We start from the raw sequence: 19,871 nt of genomic DNA, 5'->3' as shown, positions 1-19,871 counted from the left end.
GAAAATGGTATACTCTCCATCTGTTTTTGTTGTCTTGATTGCTTTCATTAGTATCTTATAGTTTTTTGCACACAGGTCTGTTGCCTCCTTAGGTTTATTCCTAGGTATTTTATTCTTTTTGTTGCAATGGTAAATCGGTTTGTTTCCTTAATTTCTCTTTCTGATCTTTTGTTGTTAGTGTATAGGAATGCAAGAGATTTCTGTGTATTAATTTTGTATCTAGCAACTTTACTAAATTCATTGATTAGCTCTAGTAGTTTTCTGGTGGCATCTCTAGGATTTTTTATGTATAGTATTGTGTCATCTGCAGACATCTGCAAATCGTGTTTTATTTCTTCTCTTCCAATTTGGATTCCTTTTCTTTCTTTTTCTTCTCTGATTGCTGTAGCTAGAACTTCCAAAACTGTTGAATAGTGGCAAGAGTGGACATCCTTCTCTTGTTCCTGATCTTAAAGGAAATGCTTTCAGTTTTTCACCATTGAGAATGATGTTTGCTATGGGTTTGTCATATATGGCCTTTATTATGTTGAGGTAGGTTCCCTCTATGCCCACTTTCTGGAGAGTTTTTATCATAAATGGGTGTTAAATTTTGTTGAAAGCTTTTTCTGCATCAATTGAGACGATTATGTGGCTTTTATTCTTCTGTTGTTAATATGGTGTATCACATTGATTGATTTGCATATATTGAAGAATTCTTGCATCCCTGGGATAAATCCCACTTGATCATGGTGTATGATCCTTTTAATGTGTTGGGTTCGGTTTGCTAGTATTTTGTTAAGGATTTTTGCATCTATGTTCATCAGTGATATTGGCCTGTGATTTTCTTTTTTTGTGATATCTTTGTCTGGTTTTGGTATCAGGGTGATGGTGGCCTTGTACAGTGAGTTTGGGAGTGTTCCTCCCTCTGCAGTTTTTTGGAAGAATTTGAGAAGGATAGGTGTTAGCTCTTCTCTAAATGTTTGCTAGAATTCACCTGTGAAGCCATCTGGTCCTGGACTTTTGTTTGTTGGAAGGTTCTTATTCACAGTTTCAATTTCATTACTTGTGATTGCTGTGTTCATATTTTCTATTTCTTCCTGGTTCAGTCTTGGAAGGTTGTACTTTTCTAAGAATTTGTCCATTTCTTCCAGGTTGTCCATTTTATTGCCATATAGTTGCTTGTAGTAATCTCTTATGATCCTTTGTATTTCTGCAGTGTCAGTTATAACTTTTTTCATTTATAATTTTCTTGATTTGAGTCTTCTCCCTTTATTTCTTGATGAGTCTGGCTAAAGGCTTATCAATTTTGTTTATCTTCTCAAAGTGTACCAGCTTTTAGTTTTATTGATCTCTGCTATTGTTTTCTTCGTTTCTATTTATTTCTGCTCTGATCTTTATGATTTCTTTCCTTCTAACTTTGGGGCTTTTTTGTTGTTCTTCTTTCTCTAGTTGCTTTATGTATAAGGTTAGGTTGTTTATTTGAGATTTTTCTTGTTTCTTGAGGTAGGATTGTATTGCTGTAAACTTCCCTTTTAGAAATGCTTTTGTTGCATCCCATAAGTTTTGGGTCGTCGTGTTTTCTTTATCATTTGTTTCTAGGCATTTTTTGATTTCTTCAGTGATCTGTTAGTTATTTAGTAGCATATTGCTTAGCCTCCATGTGTTTGTGGGTTTTTTACAGTTTGTTTCCTGTAATTGCTTTCTAATCTCAGTGTTGTGGTTGGAAGGTTGCTTGATATGATTTCAATTTCTTTAATTTACTGAGGCTTGATTTGTGACCCAAGATGTGCTGTATCCTAGAGAATGTTCATGTGTACTTGAGAAGAAAGTATATTCCGCTGCTTTTGGATGGAATGTCCTGTAAATATCGATTAAGTGTATCTGGTCTAATGTGTCATTTAAGGCTTTTGTTTCCTTATTAGTTTTCTGTCTGGATGATCTGTCCATTGGTGTAAGTGGGGTGTTAAATCCCCCCAATGTTATTGTGTTAATGTCGATTTCCTCTTTCACGGCTGTGAGCATTTGCCTTATGTATTGAGGTGCTCCTGTGTTGGGTACATAAATGTTTACAGTTGTTATGTCTTCATCTTCTAGGGTTGATGCCTTGATCATTGTGAGGCTATTTATGTAAACTTCTTGAACCCCAAGGTATAGTTAGGGGTAATTTCCCTAAAGAAAATGGCTGTGCTTATGCCAGAAGAAAGTGACATGGGTTCTAGGCAGGCAAAAGTGACAGATGTTGGCCCTGTAGAACACAATGAGTTCTGAATATTCAAAGAATGAAAATTGTAGATATAGGAAACAAGGAAAAGGTAGTATAAAGTAAGATTTACTTTTAGCAGAAAAAGATCTGTTGATATGCATCCTTTTTAAAAAATTTTGTTAAATAGGAGCTCAAGGTAGAGCATACATTAGTTTTAAAAGACTGCTTAATTCTTTACCCATTCTTCTATGCAACTTTCTGTTATATTGGGTATATCTTTTTTCACTTACCCTTACAACAGACATTTTATGTTATTTAACAGTTATAAGCATCTTTTGAGATAACAATTTTTCTTAAAGTAATACATACATATTCTTAAGCTATTTCTTTAGGAGAGATTTGTCTGTAATGACTTTCTTCATGTGCTAAAGATACTGACTGTTGGGACTTCCCTGGTGGTCCAGTGGTTAAGACTCTGTGCTCCCAATGCATGGGGCCCAGGTTCAATCCCTAGTTGGGGAACTAGATCCCACATGCTGCAACTAAGAGCCCACATGCTGCACGTAAGACCTGGCACAGCCAAATCAATAAATAAATACTTTTAAAAAAAAGATTGAAAAAAAGGGTGGGGGAGCTTCCCTGGTGGCACAGTGGTTGCGAGTCCGCCTGCCGATGCAGGGGACACAGGTTCGTGACCCTGTCTGGGAAGATCCCACATGCTGCAGAGCGGCTGGGCCCGTGAGCCATGGCCGCTGAGCCTGCGCGTCCGGAGCCTGTGCTCCGCAATGGGATAGGCCACAACAATGAGAGGCCCGTGTACCACAAAAAAAAAAATTGACTGTTGAAAGACTTATACAAACTTTCTACAAGTTTGCATATAGTTGTTGTTTTTTGGTTTTTTTTTTTTTCAGAAATCTACTTGGGTTACTGTTGTCTGCTTTTAAAATGAATACAATTGTCCATTGAAATTTGAAGAGCTAAAGAGACCTAAGGAACAGGTAGATTTGAGAGATGGCAGTTTCTGAGAGATCCCTACAGAATAAAAATTTGTCATCTTCACAGAGGAATTTCAGTTCATATCTTCCACTCAACAAACAACCTGTCTTCACTGGACCCTTTCCAGTTGCATAAATCTTATTAGTAGTCACAAGCATCAGCCTGAAAGGAAAAACAGTCTTAATCAGTTTTGCTAGTAAACTAAGTGTAGAGCTTATAAGATTTTTTTCTCCTTGTGATTTCTCAACCAGCTAACCGGGTGGGCAGATAAATTTTTCACAAGTAGGTCCATTGATAATCACTAAAATTCTTGAAGTGTTTCGCTATTTCATTAACATGTTACTAGGAGATTATTTCCATATTGTAGTTGGTTGGTTGGGTAAAAAGTTAAGGGTTTTTGTTTGGAAATTGACAGATATCTTTTTTCCCCTTTTCATAGGTGGTGTCTTTAAAATAGCTTCTTGGGCAGATCTAGTAAACGCTCATGTGGTTCCAGGCTCAGGAGTTGTGAAAGGCCTGGGAGAAGTAGGCCTGCCCCTGCACCGGGCATGCTTACTCATTGCAGAAATGAGCTCTGCTGGCTCCTTGGCCACTGGGAGCTACACTGAAGCAGCGGTAAGTGACAGAGGAGAGAGATTGGGGCAGCAGAAGGCCAGGGCTGTGACACTAGATGTTACAGGAGAAGAAAGTACCTTAATTTGGGGTCTATGGAATTGCTGTCAAAAACAAAAAAATCACCTGATGTTTGTGTGACAGTATATTAATACTAATTGGCTAGAATACCCTGATGGTTAATAGCATTTTATATCTTGTAATGTACACCAAAGAAATTTGAACTGTACTCTAAGAGAGAAACATTGAAACACAGATATTGGGTAAAATAAACATGTCTGTATTTACCTGGTCTTTAAGATAGAGGAGTTTTTTCCCTTTCACCATGAATTGAAATTGAATAGCTTTTTCCCAGATACGCAGTTTCTTGGAATCTTCCGAGTCACACAGAGATGCACATTCTCATGACAGCAGCCCATGTGAAGCAGCTTACCTTTTCAGTCTTTGATATTGATTGGCATTGTATGGGAGAGCTCTTAACTAGAGTCCAGACACATTGTTTCCTTTAGTAACTTCCCATTATTAAAAATCCTTATAACACCATACATGTTAGTACCCAGCTCCAACCCCCTGCATGCCAGAAAAAAATGAGAGATGGATAATCAGCTAGTTATTAAAAGCTCCTCTTCACATTCTCCTCTGGGCAAGTTTCATAGTTGGATAGTCACCTAGAAAGATGGGTGGATTATCTTTGCAGATATTTTAAAGACTATTACTTTTTAAAGTAATAGGAATTTTTATTTTAATAAAATTTTAATTTTTACATGGGAATTTATTTTTCATATTTCAAAGCCTGTGGAACTGTGAAGAATTCACATGGCCCTAGGGCCAGGTTTTAACACCATCCCTGAATTGACCATAAATGTCTATGATTTCCCAACTCTCATAGCAGAGGGTCCATGAGTCAGTGCTAATATCTGGCATTCTGGATCTGGCTCAAGGACAATACATTGATTTTTGGTTAGTGGTAGTACTTAGTGGCAAGAATGGAACAGTCTGGGCCTCAGGGAAGAGCCAAATTAGAAAGTCAGGCAGACCTTATAGGGAAACTTCTATGAGTGTGAGGTAATGGTAGAGAAATTGTGGAGACAAGTTACTGGCAAATGTTAAAGAAGAGGGAAAGCTGTAGAGGTAAGATTTCTTTAGCTAGCTCTTAACAACATAGTGGTTTTTTATGTGGTGGCTGTCCTTGAATATCTATGTAGATAGGCAGTAAGTCAGTGTGGTTTTATACCATTATAAATGTATTCTAAAGTACTACTTATATCCTTTTTGGAAGCAGGTAGGTCCCCAAGCATTATTGTAAATAAGTAATGATGCAGCATCTAGATTTTTGATGCACACAATATAGGATTTTTAGTGTTTTTAGTGTTTGGTTATAGGAAAAGGGGACAGAAGGGGTTATTTCAGGGTGGTCTTAATGGAGCAAGTATGTAGATTCATATCTAAGATTACCTGTTTTAGATGTAATTCGTTTAATATGAAATGAGGAAATGCATATATGAGATAAAGTTTCTTACATTCTGTGTGGTTAAGTGCTTTCTTATAATCTTTTATTACATTCCATTTAGGTGAGAATGGCTGAAGAGCATTCTGAATTTGTGGTTGGTTTTATTTCTGGCTCCCGAGTAAGCATGAAACCAGAATTTCTTCACTTGACTCCAGGAGTTCAGTTAGAAGCAGGAGGTAAGTCTATTCATTGGTAATGGTTTTTCCAAAATGCTTCTTTACCCAAGTCAGCAAAGACAAAATAAAACCTAGATATGCAAAATAGCTTGCAGTCTAATTTTAGGATGAAAATCTAGAAAGCTACTTTTTGTTGAAAAATGCACAGAAACTGATAATTTTAATTGTTCTCAACTGATGTTCCAAATATGCTGCCAAAAAAAGTGTTCTGTGCTCAAGGAGGAATGCTCTAGGTTAAACAAAATCAGACATTTGTTTAGGACTTTGCAGAAGCTTTGATGTGCTAATGTTTATTGTGGTTCTTCAGTGTGGAGATACATGGTTCTGTCATGTCATCCAAACTTACCTGAACACGTTAAGACTTTTAGCAGTCTGAGAAATGCAGTTGTAGTGGCTAAAAGAAAAAGAGCAAACTTTCTCAATGATAGTCTCTAGTCAGTGAAGGAGTAATCTAGGTTATTAAATGTCCTTTTGGGGTTCAAAGTTGTTTTGTTTTGTTACTTTTTAAAATTGAAATATAGTTGATTTACAATGTTGTGTTCATTTCTGCTGTGCAGAAAAGTGATTAAATTATACATATATATACATTTTTAAAGTATTCTTTTCCATTATGGTTTACTGCAGAATATTAAATATAGTTCCCTGTGCTATACAGTAGGCCCTTGTTGTTTATACACTATATATAATAGATTGCATCTGCTAACCCCAAACTCCCACTCCATCCCTCTCCCACCTCACCTCCCACTTGGCAACCACAAGTCTGTTCTCTGTGTCAGTGAGTCTGTTTCTGTTTCATGGATATGTTCATTTGTGTCATATTTTAGATCCCACGTGTAAGTGGTATCACAGGGTATTTGTCCTTCTGACTTACTTCACATAGTATGATAATGCCTAAGCCTATCTATGTTGCTGCAGATGACATTGTTTTGTTCTTTTTTATGTCTGAGTAGTATTCCTGTGTGTGTGTGTGTGTGTGTGTGTGTGTGTGTGTGTGTGAGTGAGAGTGACTTCTTTATCCATTCATCTGTTGATGGCCAATTAGGTTATTTCCATGTCTTGGCTATTGTGAATAGTGTCTCTGTGAACATAGGGGATGCATGTATCTTTTTGAATTATAGCTTTGTCCAGATATGTGCCCTTGAGTGGGATTGCTGGATCATATGGCAACTCTTTTTAATTTTCTGAGGAACCTCCTTACTGTTCTCCATAATGGCTGCCCCAACATACATTCCCACCAACAGTGTAGTTAGGTTCCCTTTTGTCCACACCCTCTCCAGCATTGTTATTTGTAGACTTCTTAATGATGGCTATTCTGACATGTGTGAGGTGGTACCTCATTGTAGGTTTGATTTGCATTTCTCTAATAATTAGTGATATTGAATGTCTTTTCATGTGCCTGCCCATTTTTTGATTGGGTTGTTTTTTTAAATTGTTGTTGAGTTGCATGAACTGTTTGTATATTTTCTGAAATCAAGCCCTTGTCAGTCACATTGTTTGCAAATATTTTTCTCCCATTCTGTAGTTTGTCTTTTCATTTTGCTGATGGTCTCCTTTGCTGTGCAAAAGCTTGTAAGTTTGATTAGGTCCCATTTGTTTATTTTTGCTTTTATTCTACTGCCTTGGGACTGACCTAAGAAAACATTAGTATGGTTTATGTCAGAATGTTTTGCCTATGTTCTCTTCTAGGAGTTTTATGGTGTCATGTCATATATTTGTCTTTAAGCCATATTGAGTTTATTTTTGTGCATGGTGTGAGGGTGTGTTCTAACTTCACTGATTTACACACGGCTGTCCAGCATTCTCAACACCACTTGCTGCAGAGATTGTCTTTTCTCCATTGTATATTCTCGTCTCCTTTGTCAAGATTGACCATAGGTATGTAGGTTTATTTCTGGGCTCTATTTCTGTTCCATTGATCCATGTCTGTTTTCATGCCAGTTCCACACTGTTTTGATTACTGTAGCTTTGTAGTACTGTCTGAAGTCTGGGAAGTTTATGCCTCCTGCTTTGTTCTTTTTCCTCAGGATTGCTTTGGCAATTCTGGGTCTTGTTTGGTTCCATATAAGTTTTAGGATTATTTGTTCTAGTTCTGTGAAAAATGTCTTGGGTAATTCGATAGGGATCCCATTGCTTTGGGTAGTATGGCCATTTTAATGATATTAATTCTTCTAATCCAAGAGCCTGGGATATCTTTCCATTTCTTTAAATCATCTTCAATTTCCTTTATTAATGTTTTATAGTTCTCCTTGGTCAGCTTTATTCCTAAGTTTTTTTTTTTTTGTATGATTTTAAAAGGTATTGTTTTTTTACATTCCCTTTCTGATATTGTGTTGTTAGTGTAAAGAAATGCAACCCATTTCTGTATGTTAATCTTGTATCCTGCTACCTTGCTGAATTTATCAGTTGTTTAGGGTTTTCTATATATAGTATCATGTCATGTACATAGATGTCATGTGCATAGAATGACAATTTTACATCTTCCCTTCCAATTTGGATACCTTTTGTTTCTTTTTCTTGTCTGAATTCCAATACTATGTTGAATAGAAGTCATGAGAGTAGGCAACCTTGTTCCAGATTTTAGCAGGAAGGATTTCAGCTTTTCACTGTTGAGTATTATATTGGCTGTGGGTTTGTCATAAATAGCTTTTATTATGTTGATGTTTCCTCTATAACCCACCTTGGTAAGAGTTTTTATCATGAATGGATGTTGAATTTTATCAAATGCTTTTTCTGTATCTATTTAGATGATCATGTGATTTTTGTCTTTTCTTTGTTAATGTATCACATTAATTGATTTGCATTTGTTGGACCATACCTGTGATCCTGGGGTGAATCCAACTTGGTTGTGTTGCATGATCTTTTTTATGTGTTGTTGGATTTGGTTTGCTAATATTTTATTTGGTTTTGCTAGTAGTTTGCATCTGTACTCATCAAAGATATTGGCCTGTAATTTTTTTGGGGTTGGTATATTTGTCTGGTTTTGGTATCAGCATGATGGTGGCTTCACAGAATGTCTTTGAGAGCGTTCCCTCCTTTTCAATCTTTTGAAAGATTTTGAGAAGGATTGGTATAAGTTCTTCTTTATATGTTTGGTAGAATTTGCCAGTGAAGCCACCTGGTCCTGAACTTTTGTTTGTAAGGAGTTTGTTTTTTGGGTTTTTTGTTTTTACAGATTCTATTTCACTTCTAGTGATTGGTCTGTTCAGATTATTATTTCTTCTTGATTCAGTTTTTTAATTTTTTTTTTTGTGTGTGGTACGCGGGCCTCTCACTGTTGTGGCCTCTCCTGTTGCGGAGCGCAGGCTCCAGACGTGCAGGCTCAGCGGTCATGGCTCACGGGCCCAGCCACTCCGTGGCATGTGGGCTCTTCCCGGACCGGGGCACGAACCCATGTCCCCTGCATCGGCAGGCGGATTCTCAACCGCTGCACCACCAGGGTAGCCCCTTGATTCAGTTTTGGTGGGCTGTATGTTTCTAGAAAAACTTGTCCATTTCTTCTAGGTTGGCAAATTTGTTGGCATGTAGTTGTTCATAATATTCTCTTACAGTGTTTTGTATTTCTGCAGTATTGTTTATTTCTTTTTTCTTTCTTATTTTGTTTATTTGGGTTCTCTCTCTTTTCTTCTTGATGAGCCCTGGCCGAAGGTTTGTCAATTTTGTTTACACTGTCAAAGAACCAGCTCTTGGTTTTATTGATTTTATCTATTGATTTTTTTAAAAAAATCTTTATTTTACATTTTTTGTCTCTGATCTTTATTATTTCCTTCCTTTTGCTGACTTTAGGTTTTGTTTGTTCTTCTTTTTCTTTTAGGTGGTAGATTAGGTTGCTTGAGGTTTTTCTAGTTTTTTGAGGAAGGCTTGTATTGCTATGAACTTGCCTCTAACAACTGCTTTTGTGGCATCCCACAGATAATGTATGGTTGTGTTTTCATTGTCATTTGTCTCAAGGTATTTTTAAAATTTCCTTTTTGATTTCATCATTGACCCACTGGTTTTTTTAGTAGCATGTTGTTTAGACTCCATGTAATTGTTTTTTTCTCATTTCTTTTTCTAAGGTTGATTTCTAGTTTCATGCTGTTGTGGTCAGAAAAGATGCCTGAAATAATTTCTATCCTTTAAAATTTGTTGAGGCTTGCTTTGTGCTCTAGTATGTGGTCAATCCTAGAGAATGTTCCATGTGCACTTGAAATGAATGTGTATTCTGGGTATTTTGGATGTAATGTTCTAAAAATATCAATTAAGTCTAACTGTTCTGTTGTATCATTTAGGATCTCTGATGCCTTATTGATTTTCTGTCTAGGAAGATCTGTCCATTGATGTGAGTGGGGTGTTAAGGTCTCTTACTATTATGGTATTCCAGTCAATTTCTCCCTTTATGTCTGTTAATATTTGTTTTATGTATTAAGGTGCTCCTATATTAGGTACATATATGTTGACGAGAGTAATATCCTCTTCCTGTATTGGTTCTTTTATCATTATTTAGTGTCCTTCTTTATCTTTACGGGCTTTGTTTTAAAGTCTATTTTGTCTGATACAAGTATTGCGATCCCTGCTTTATCATTTCCATTTGCATGAAATATCTTTTTCCACCCCCTCACTTTCAATCTGTGTGTCCTTTGCCCTAAAGTGGTCTCTTATATGCAGCATATTGTAGGCTTTTGTTTTTTTTAATCCAGTCTGCCACTATGTGTCTTTTGATTGGGGCATTTAGTCCATTGATATTTTTTTTTAACATCTTTATTTGAGTATAACTGTTTTACAATAGTGTGTTACTTTCTCCTTTACAACAAAGTGAATCAGTTATACATATACATATGTTCCCATAACTCTTCCCTCTTGTGTCACCCTCCCTCCCACCCCTCTAGGTAGTCACAAAGCACAGAGGTGAACTCCCTGTGCTATGCTGCAGCTTCCCACTAGCTATCTAATTTACATTTGGTAGTGTGTATATGTCCCTGCCACTCTCACATCGTCACAGCTTACCCTTCCCCCTCCCCATATCCTCAAGTCCATGCTCTAGTAGGTCTGTGTTTTATTCCCATCCTACCACTAATCTATTCATGACTTTTTTTTTTTTTAGATTCCATATATATGTGTTAGCATATGGTATTTGTTTTTATCTTTCTGACTTACTTCACTCTGTATGACAGACTCCAGGTCTATCCACCTCATTACAAATAACTCAGTTTCATTTCTTTTTATACCTGAGTAATATTCCACTGTATATATGTGCCACATCTTCTGTTGATGGACACTGAAGATTGCTTCCATGTCCTGGCTATCGTAAATAGAGCTGCAATAAACATTTTGGTACATGACTCTTTTTGTATTATGGTTTTCTCAGGGTATATGCCCAGTAGTGGGATTGCTGGGTCATATGGTAGTTCTATTTTTTTTTTTTTTTTTTTTTAACATCTTTATTGGAGTATAATTGTTTTACAATAGTGTGTTAGTTTTCCCTCTACAACAAACTAAATCAGTTATACATACACACATGCTCCCACATCTCCTCCCTCTTGCATCACCCTCTCTCCCACCCTCCCTATCCCACCCCCCCCAGGCGGTCACACAGCACAGAGGTGATCTCCCTGTGCTATGCAGCAGCTTCCCACCAGCTATCTAATTTACATTTGATAGTGTATATATGTCCCTGCCACTCCCCCACTTCGTCACAGCCCACCCCTCCCCCTCCCCATATCCTCAAGTCCATGCTCGAGTGAGTCTGTGTTTTATTCCCGTCCTACCACTAACCTCTTCATGACATTTTTTTCCCTTAGAGTCCATATATATGTGTTAGCATACGGTATTTGTTTTTCTCCTTCTGACTTACTTCACTCTGTATGACAGACTCCAGGTCTATCCACCTCATTACAAATAACTCAGTTTCATTTCTTTTTATACCTGAGTAATATTCCACTGTATATATGTGCCACATCTTCTGTTGATGGACACTGAAGGTTGCTTCCATGTCCTGGCTATCGTAAATAGAGCTGCAATAAACATTTTGGTACATGACTCTTTTTGTATTATGGTTTTCTCAGGGTATATGCCCACTAGTGGGATTGCTGGGTCATATGGTAGTTCTATTTGTAGTTTTTTAAGGAACCTCCATACTGTTCTCCATAGTGGCTGTATCATTTTACATTCCCACCAACAGTGCAAGAGTGTTCCCTTTTCTCCACACCCTCTCCAGCATTTATTGTTTCTAGAGTTTTTGATGATGGCCATTCTGACCGGTGTGAGATGATATCTCATTGTAGTTTTGATTTGCATTTCTCTAATGATTAATTATGTGGAGCATTCTTTCATTTGTTTGTTGGCAATCTGTATATCTTCTTTGGAGAAATGTCTATTTAGTTCTTCTGCCCATTTTTGGATTGGGTTGTTTGGTTTTTTGTTATTGAGCTGCCTGAGTTGCTTATAAATTTTGGATATTAATCCTTTGTCAGTTGCTTCATTTGCAAATATTTTCTCCCATTCTGAGGGTTGTCTTTTGGTCTTGTTTATGGTATCCTTTGCTGTGCAAAAGCTTTTAACTTTCATTAGGTCCCATTTGTTTATTTTTGTTTTTATTTCCATTTCTCTAGGAGGTGTGTCAAAAAGGATCTTGCTGTGATTTATGTCATAGAGTGTTCTGCCTATGTTTTCCTCTACAAGTTTGATAGTGTCTGGCCTTACATTTAGGTCTTTAACCCATTTTGAGTTTATTTTTGTGTATGGTGTTAGGGAGTGTTCTAATCTCATACTTTGACATGTAGCTAGCTGTCCAGTTTTCCCAGCACCACTTATTGAAGAGGCTGTCTTTTCTCCACTGTATATTCTTGCCTCCTTTATCAAAGATAAGGTGACCATATGTGTGTGGGTTTATCTCTGGGCTTTCTATCCTGTTCCATTGATCTATATTTTTGTTTTTGTGCCAGTACCATACTGTCTTGATTACTGTAGCCTTGTAGTATAGTCTGAAGTCAGGGAGCCTGATTCCTCCAGCTCCATTTTTCGTTCTCAAGATTGCTTTGGCTATTCGGGGTCTTTTGTTTTTCCATACAAATTGTGAAATTCTTTGTTCTAGTTCTGTAAAAAATGCCATTGGTAATTTGATAGGGATTGCATTGAATCTGTAGATTGCTTTGGGTAATAGAGTCATTTTCACAATGTTGATTCTTCCAATCCAGGAACATGGTATATTTCTCCACCTATTTGTGTCATATTTAATTTCTTTCATCAGTGTCTTATAGTTTTCTGGATACAAGTCTTTTGTCTCCTTAGGTAGGTTTATTCCCAGATATTTTATTCTTTTTGTTGCAATGCTAAATGGGAGTGTTTTCTTAATTTCATTCTCAGATTTTTCATCATTAGTGTATAAGAATGCCAGAGATTTCTGTGCATTAATTTTGTATCCTGCTACTTTACCAAATTCATTGATTAGTTCTAGTACTTTTCTGCTAGCATCCTTAGTATTCTCTATGTATAGTATCATGTCATCTGCAAACAGTGACAGCTTTACTTCTTCTTTTCCTATTTGGATCCCTTTTATTTCTTTATTTTCTCTGATTGCTGTGGCTAGAACTTCCAAAACTAGGTTGAATAAGAGTGGTGAGAGTGGGCAACCTTGTCTTGTTCCTGATCTTAGTGGAAATGGTTTCAGTTTTTCACCATTGAGAACAATGCTGGCTGTGGGTTTGTCATATATGGCCTTTATTATATTGAGGAAAGTTCCCTCTATGCCTACTTTCTGCAGGGTTTTTATCATAAATGGGTGTTGAATTTTGTCAAAAGCTTTCTCTGCATCTATTGAGATGATCATACGGTTTTTCTCCTTCAGTTTGTTGATATGGTGTATCACGTTGTAGTCCGTTGATATTTAAGGTAATTCTTGATAGATGTGTATTTTTTTAAAAAATCTACATTTTCTTAACTCTTCTCCTCAACATTTTATGATTTTGATGTCCTCTTTTACGTCTTCATGTTTATCCTTTTGCTGTTCACTGTGGTCATCATCACTTTCACACACAAAAAATTTATTTTTTTCCTTTTTAATCTGTATAGTGGCTTAAGTGATTGATTTACTTTTTGATTGTAATTCTCTGATACAGCTTCTTGCTTTTCTATTTAGAGGAGACCTTTCAATATGTCTTTTATGATAGGTTATTATTGCTGTATTTTTAGTTTTTACTTGTCTAAGAAATTCTCTCTTTCTATTCTAAATGATTGAATATATTTTGCCACTCCCTTCTGGCCTGCAACATTTCTGTAGAGAAATCAGCTGATAGCCTTATGAGGGGGTGGTTTCCTTGTAATGAACTGTTTTGCTGCCTTTAGAATCCTCTCTTTAACTTTTGCCATTATAATTATAATATGTCTTGCTGTAGGTCTGTTTGGGTTCATCTTGTTGGGACCCTCTGTGCTTCCTGTACCTGGATGTGTTTCCTTCTTTAGGTTTGGGAAGTTTTTCAGCCATAATTTCTTCAAATACATTTTTTATCACTTTTCCCGCTGGTGAGGTGGGTCCGTGGGGTATGGGAGTCTTTCCTCTTTCACAGCTGCCTCCCAGGGGTACAGGTCCTGTCCAGATTCCTTTCTATTTTTTTTTCTTTTGTCCTACCTGGTTATGTGGAGATTCTTATTGTCCTTTCAGAAGTCTGAGGTCTTCTGCCAGCATTCAGTAGGATTCTGTGAGAATTGTTCCACATATAGATGTATTTTTTGATGTATTTATGGGAGGAGGAGAGCTTCTCATTCTTTTTCTCTGCCATCTTGATTGCTCAGCTTTGGTTTTGAATGGGGAAGAAATGGTGACCTGGAAACATTTTTCCTGAATTGGTTATTGTACAAGAAATCTTGCTTATCACAGGAATGGGAGTTCATTCTACCCCACTTTCCATCTCTTTCCTTCCTTAAGATTGGAACTGTGAACATCTGGTTCTCAGCAAAACTATTTAAGATGAAAACAACTCTGTTTCATAGATTATGGAGAATGTTTTGTGTATGTGCTGCTGTGTTACATTTCCATGTCTAGAGTTACCTTTTTACAACTTCAGTGTATCCTAGTTACAGTTGGGCCATAATATGTTTAATCATTCCCCTGTTGATACATTTGGACTTTTTACAAACTGAACATCCTTGTATATATTTTTGCATGTGTAGAGTTTTGGAATACTCTCCCACTAGTCTACAAACTCCTTGAGGATGAGAGCTCTTTCTGCAGAATGCATATCCTCTAGTACAGTACCCCTGTGCATCATAAAGGTTCTGTAAATACTTCTTATACAGATGTTGAAGGGATGGATAATATGCTTTGTAGGAGTAGATGTAAGAGTTGGTTTTTCTAAGAGTGGAATGATAACACTGAGAACATTTGGTAAACCTTGTAAAACCCTAAAATACTAGAACTGTTGGATACCTATCAACCTTGAAGGATCTAGTTATTTTACATAAAATAACCACACTTATAAAGATACTGCCTTTGGGGGGTTTTGATTTGAATTAAGTACTTTAAACAAAAAACATTATAGAAGGTTAACCAAAGAAAAGTAGATGTTCCCCTGGGGTTAGGGAGGATTGGGTTCATCTTGTTGGGACCCTGTTCCATTTCTCAAGTTTCACATTACAGGTTTTATGTACTACAGAGTAGCCCTCGGCAGAATGACTTGCCTGTCTAAGGCTTTAGGATAATTGCCTTAAGCACTCTACAATTTTTAAACTCTACATTTGTGCAGAACATTATATGAATCAGGTAGATTTGTATTCCTGGCCCTTCCAGTATCTTTGGAGAAGTCACTTCCCTTCTTTAGGTCTCATTTTCTTGATCTGTAAAATGTGGGTAGTAACACTGTTGAACCTCATAGGGTTGCTGAGGGGCTTAATGAGATAACGTACGTAAAGCAACTTAGCACAATGTCTCGGCACAGAGTAAGCACTCTTTGCTTGGCAACTGTTAATGTTCATTGGAAGCCTCCACAATCTTTGACTAGATAAGTACAGTTAGGATCTAGGCTTTTAGGGATTTTTAAAGCATCTTGGATTTGAAAGATAATAATAAGCCATTTATAGGGGGCTTCTGGAACAGCAGAATTTTTAAAAGTGGGGTTCTGGTTCAAGATGGCAATGTAGGAATATCCTGAACTGACCTCCTCCCACAGACAAACTGAGTCTATAGCTATGTGTGGAACAATTTCCTCAGAAAGGCTGGCTGAGCATGGACTACACATCAGGCAAAGGAGAAGAAAACCACATTGAAGTGGGTAGGAGAGGCTGGGATGCAACCCCACCCCTGGTATGGAGACCCAGAATCAGGGTGGAACTCAAAACATCTAGCTTTGAAAACCAATGGGGCTTATGTCCACGAGACCCACAATACAGTAGTGATCTGAGAAATGGCACTTAAAAGGCTTGCAAGCTCAGACTCACCTGCCCCAGGACGCAGCTCAGAGGGAGCCCGTGCTCAGACGTTAAGTAAAAAAGACTCGTTTGCTAATATTAAAGAGTTGACCTGAGGAGTAGGCATATACTTTAACACACATCTCCAAGAGCTTGCTGGAACACCCTCCAGGGACAGAGACTGGTGGGCACAATCTTCACACTCTCCCTCTGCTTTGGCTGGCAGCAGCATCTCTTTTTAACTTTTTCCCACAGGTGCCATCTTTACACTCCCCGTCCTCTTTGCTACAGCCATTGGGCACATCTTCACACTTTCCCTTTCCTCGTCTCCTGGAAGGGAGCTTTTACACGTAGCTGGTGCCCTGATTTTTACAGCTGCTGCCCAGGGAACACCCCTCGATTGCTTGGCCCTAAAGGCCAGGGGGAGCTTATGTTCCTATGTGCAGTGGGACTAACCAATTGAAGAGACAGTTCCTGGCAAGCTACCACCCCCCCAGGGCACTGCACAGACAGCACAGTGAAACACACCCCATCTCTCTGTGAAAGAGGCCTGTTTGCTTGTCCAGGAGCTTTGGCCTGAGGCTTCAGTTTTGGCAAACACCTGGGGCCTACAGAGCTGTTTTCAGGGAACATAAGCTGATGGACACCATCTTTGCACTTTCTTTCTGCCTCACTACAGCTGTTATCTCCCAGAAAAGAATTTAGATACTCATCTGGAGGCAGCAGAACTTATGCTTGTAGTCCCATGGGACTGTATGTATTTGCATACTTCAAAAGCTATTGCCATGGTTGGAGACAAGATGGTGGAGTAGAAAGACTTGAGCTTATCTCCTCTCACAAAAACACCAAAATCACAAGTAACTGCTGAACAACCACTGGCAAAAAAAGACTTGAACCTACCAAAAAAGAAGTTCTACACCCAAAGATAAGCCAAAACAAGACAGTCAGAGGGGCACTTTTACCATATAATCAAATCCCTTACCTGCCGGGTGGGTGACCCACAAACTGGAAAATAATTATATCATAGAGGTTCTCCCACAGGAGAGTTCTGAGCCCCATATCAGGCTTCCCCGCCTAGGGGTCTAGCATCAGGAGAAGGAGCCCCCAGAGCATTTGGCTTTGAAGGCCAGTGGGGCTTGAGTGCAGCATCTCCATAGGACTGGAGGAAACAGAGACTCCACTCTTGGAGGGCACACACAAGGTTTCACGTGCACTTGGACCCAGAGGAAAGCAGTGACTCCATAGAAGCCTGGGCCAGACCTACCTGCAGATCTTAGAGGGTCTCCTGGGGAGGTGAAGGTTGGCTGTGACTCACTGTAGGTCAGGTACACTGGTGGCAGAGGCTCCAGGAAATACTCATCAGCATGAGCTTTCCCTGAGGTCACCATTTTGGTGAGGCCTGGCCCTACCCAACAGCCTGCAGGCTCCAGTGCTGGGACACTTCAGGCCAGACAACAAACAGGGTGTAAACATAGTTCCACCCATCAACAGCAGGCTGCCTAAAGTCGTCCTGACCCCACAGCTGCCTGCAAATATAGCCATTGAGATGGCCCTGCCCACCAGAGAAAAGACCCAGCTCCATCCACCAGTGGGCAGGCACCAGTCCCTCCCATGAGGAAACCTGCACCAGCCCCTGGACCAACGTCACCCACCATGGGGCAGACAACAGAAGCAAGAACTACAATCCTGCAGCCTGAGGAACGGAGACCACAAACACAGAAAATTAGACAAAATGAGATGGCAGAGATGAAGGAACAAGATAAAATCCCAGAAGAACAACTAAGTGAAGTGGAGATTGAATTCTTTTTCAGGTAGATTGCCTGAGTAATCATAGTAAAGATGATCCAAGATCTTGGAAAAAGAATGGAGGCACAGACTGATATAAGAAATGTTTAATAAAGAGCTAGGGTACTTCTCTGGTCGTCCAGTGGTTAAGATTCCATGCTTCCACTGCAGGGAGCATGGGTTTGATCCCTGGTTGGGAAACTAAGATCCTCACATGCTGCACAGTGCAGCCAAAAAAAAGCTAGAAGCTTCAGAGAACAAACAGATGAACAGTACAATAACTGAAATGAAGAATACAGTAAAAGGAATCAATAGCAGAATAAATAGGGCAGTAGAACAAATAAGCGAGCTGGAAAACAGATTGGTGGAAATCACTGTTGCAGAACAGAATAAAGAAAGAAAAATGGTAGCACTATTTACAATAGCCAGGACATGGAAGCAACCTAAATGTCCATCAACAGAGGAATGGATAAAGAAGTTGTGGTACACATACAGAATGGAATATTACTCAGCCATAAAAAGGAATGAAATTGGGTCATTTGTAGAGACGTGAATGGACCTAGAGAGTGTCATACAGAGAGAAGTAAATCAGAAAGAGAAAAATATTAACGCATATATGTGGAATCTAGAAAAATGGTATACATGACCTCATTTACAGAGCAGAAATAGAGACACAGACATAGAGAACAAACTTATGGATACGAAGGAGGAAAGAAGTGGGGTGTGAGGAATTGGGAGATTGGGATCAACACATATACACTGATACTATGTATAGCTGATGGGAATGTACTGCATAGCACAGGGAACTCAACTTAATGCACTGTGGTGTCCTAAATGGGAAGGAAATCCAAAAGGGAGGTGATATATGCATATGTACGGCTGATTCATTTTGTTGTGCAGTAGCAGCTAACACAACAGTGTAAAGCAAATATACTCCAATAAAAATAAAAAAATAAAAATGAAATGAGGACAGAGACCTCTGGGACAACATTAAATGCACCAACGTTCACATTATAGGGGGTCCCAGAAGGAGAAGAGAGAGAGAAAGGGCCTTAGAAAATATTTTAAGAGATAATGGCCAAGAACTTTCCTAACATGGGAAAGGAGACACTCACTCAAGTCCGGGAAGCACAGAGTCCCATATAGGATAAACCCAAGGAGGAACACACTGAGACACATATTAATTAAATCAACAAAGATTAAAGACAAAGAATATTAAAAACAACAAATAACATACAAGGGATTCCCCACAAGGTTATCAGCTGACTTTTCAGCAGAAATTCTGTGGGCCAGAAGGGAATGACATGATATATTTAAAGTGATAAAAGAGAAGAACCAGCACCCAAAAATACTCTACCCAGAAAGGCTGTTGTTCAGATTCAACAGAGAAATCAAAAGCTTTACAGACAAGCAAAAGCTAAGAGTGTTCAGCACCATCAAAACAGCTTTAAAACAAATGCTAAAGGAACTTCTCTAGATGGAAAAGAAAAGACCACAACTAGAAACGAGAAAATTACGAATGGGAAAGCTCACCAGTAAAGGTAGGAGATGATCATCCACACACAAATTTGATATCAAAATCAGCAATTGTGAGAGGAGGAGAGTACAAATGCAGGATATTGGAAATGCATTTGAAATTAAGAGACCAACAACATAAAACAATCTTGTATATATATAGGCAGCTATGTAGAAACCTCCTGGTAATGGCAAACCAAAAATCTCCAATAGATACATACACACACACAAAAGAAAAAGGAATCCAAACACAACACTAAAGATAGTCATCAAATCACGAGAACAAAAGAGGAAGAGAAGAAAAAAGACATAAAAACAAATCCAGAGCAGTTAGCAAAATGGCAATATGAACATACATATCAATAATTACCTTAAATGTAAATGGATTTAAATGCTCCCACCAAAAGACACAGACTGGCTGAATGGATACAGAAACAAGACCCATATATATGCTGTCTACAAGAGAACCATTTCAGACCTAGGGACACATACAGACTGAAAGTGAAGGGATGGAAAAAGATAGTCCATGCAAATGGAAATCAGAAGAAAGCTGGAGTAGCAATTCTCATATCAGACAAAATAGACTTTAAAGTAAAAACTATTACAAGAGACAAAGAAGGACACTACATAATGATCAAGGGATCTATCCATGAAGAAGATATAACAATTGTAAATATTTAAGCACCCAACATAGGAGCACCTCAATACATAAGGCAAA

At 38.3% G+C, this 19,871-nt stretch overlaps 1 protein-coding gene across 1 annotated transcript in view; it reads left to right on the top strand.

Moving 5' to 3' along the window:
• UMPS (uridine monophosphate synthetase) overlaps positions 1 to 19,871 on the top strand; it is a 60,910-nt gene that overhangs the window by 23,003 nt on the left and 18,036 nt on the right. Inside the window, exons 4-5 of the mRNA XM_059064402.2 lie at positions 3,618 to 3,793; positions 5,362 to 5,476. Coding sequence (XP_058920385.2) covers positions 3,618 to 3,793; positions 5,362 to 5,476 — 291 coding nt within the window. The remainder of the gene's footprint in view (positions 1 to 3,617; positions 3,794 to 5,361; positions 5,477 to 19,871) is intronic.

This window comes from Kogia breviceps, chromosome 5, assembly GCF_026419965.1.
Source record: "Kogia breviceps isolate mKogBre1 chromosome 5, mKogBre1 haplotype 1, whole genome shotgun sequence".
Lineage (NCBI taxonomy): Eukaryota > Metazoa > Chordata > Mammalia > Artiodactyla > Physeteridae > Kogia > Kogia breviceps.
Note: the sequence above shows the minus strand (reverse complement) of the source record. Positions and strands in the feature narration are given on the sequence as shown.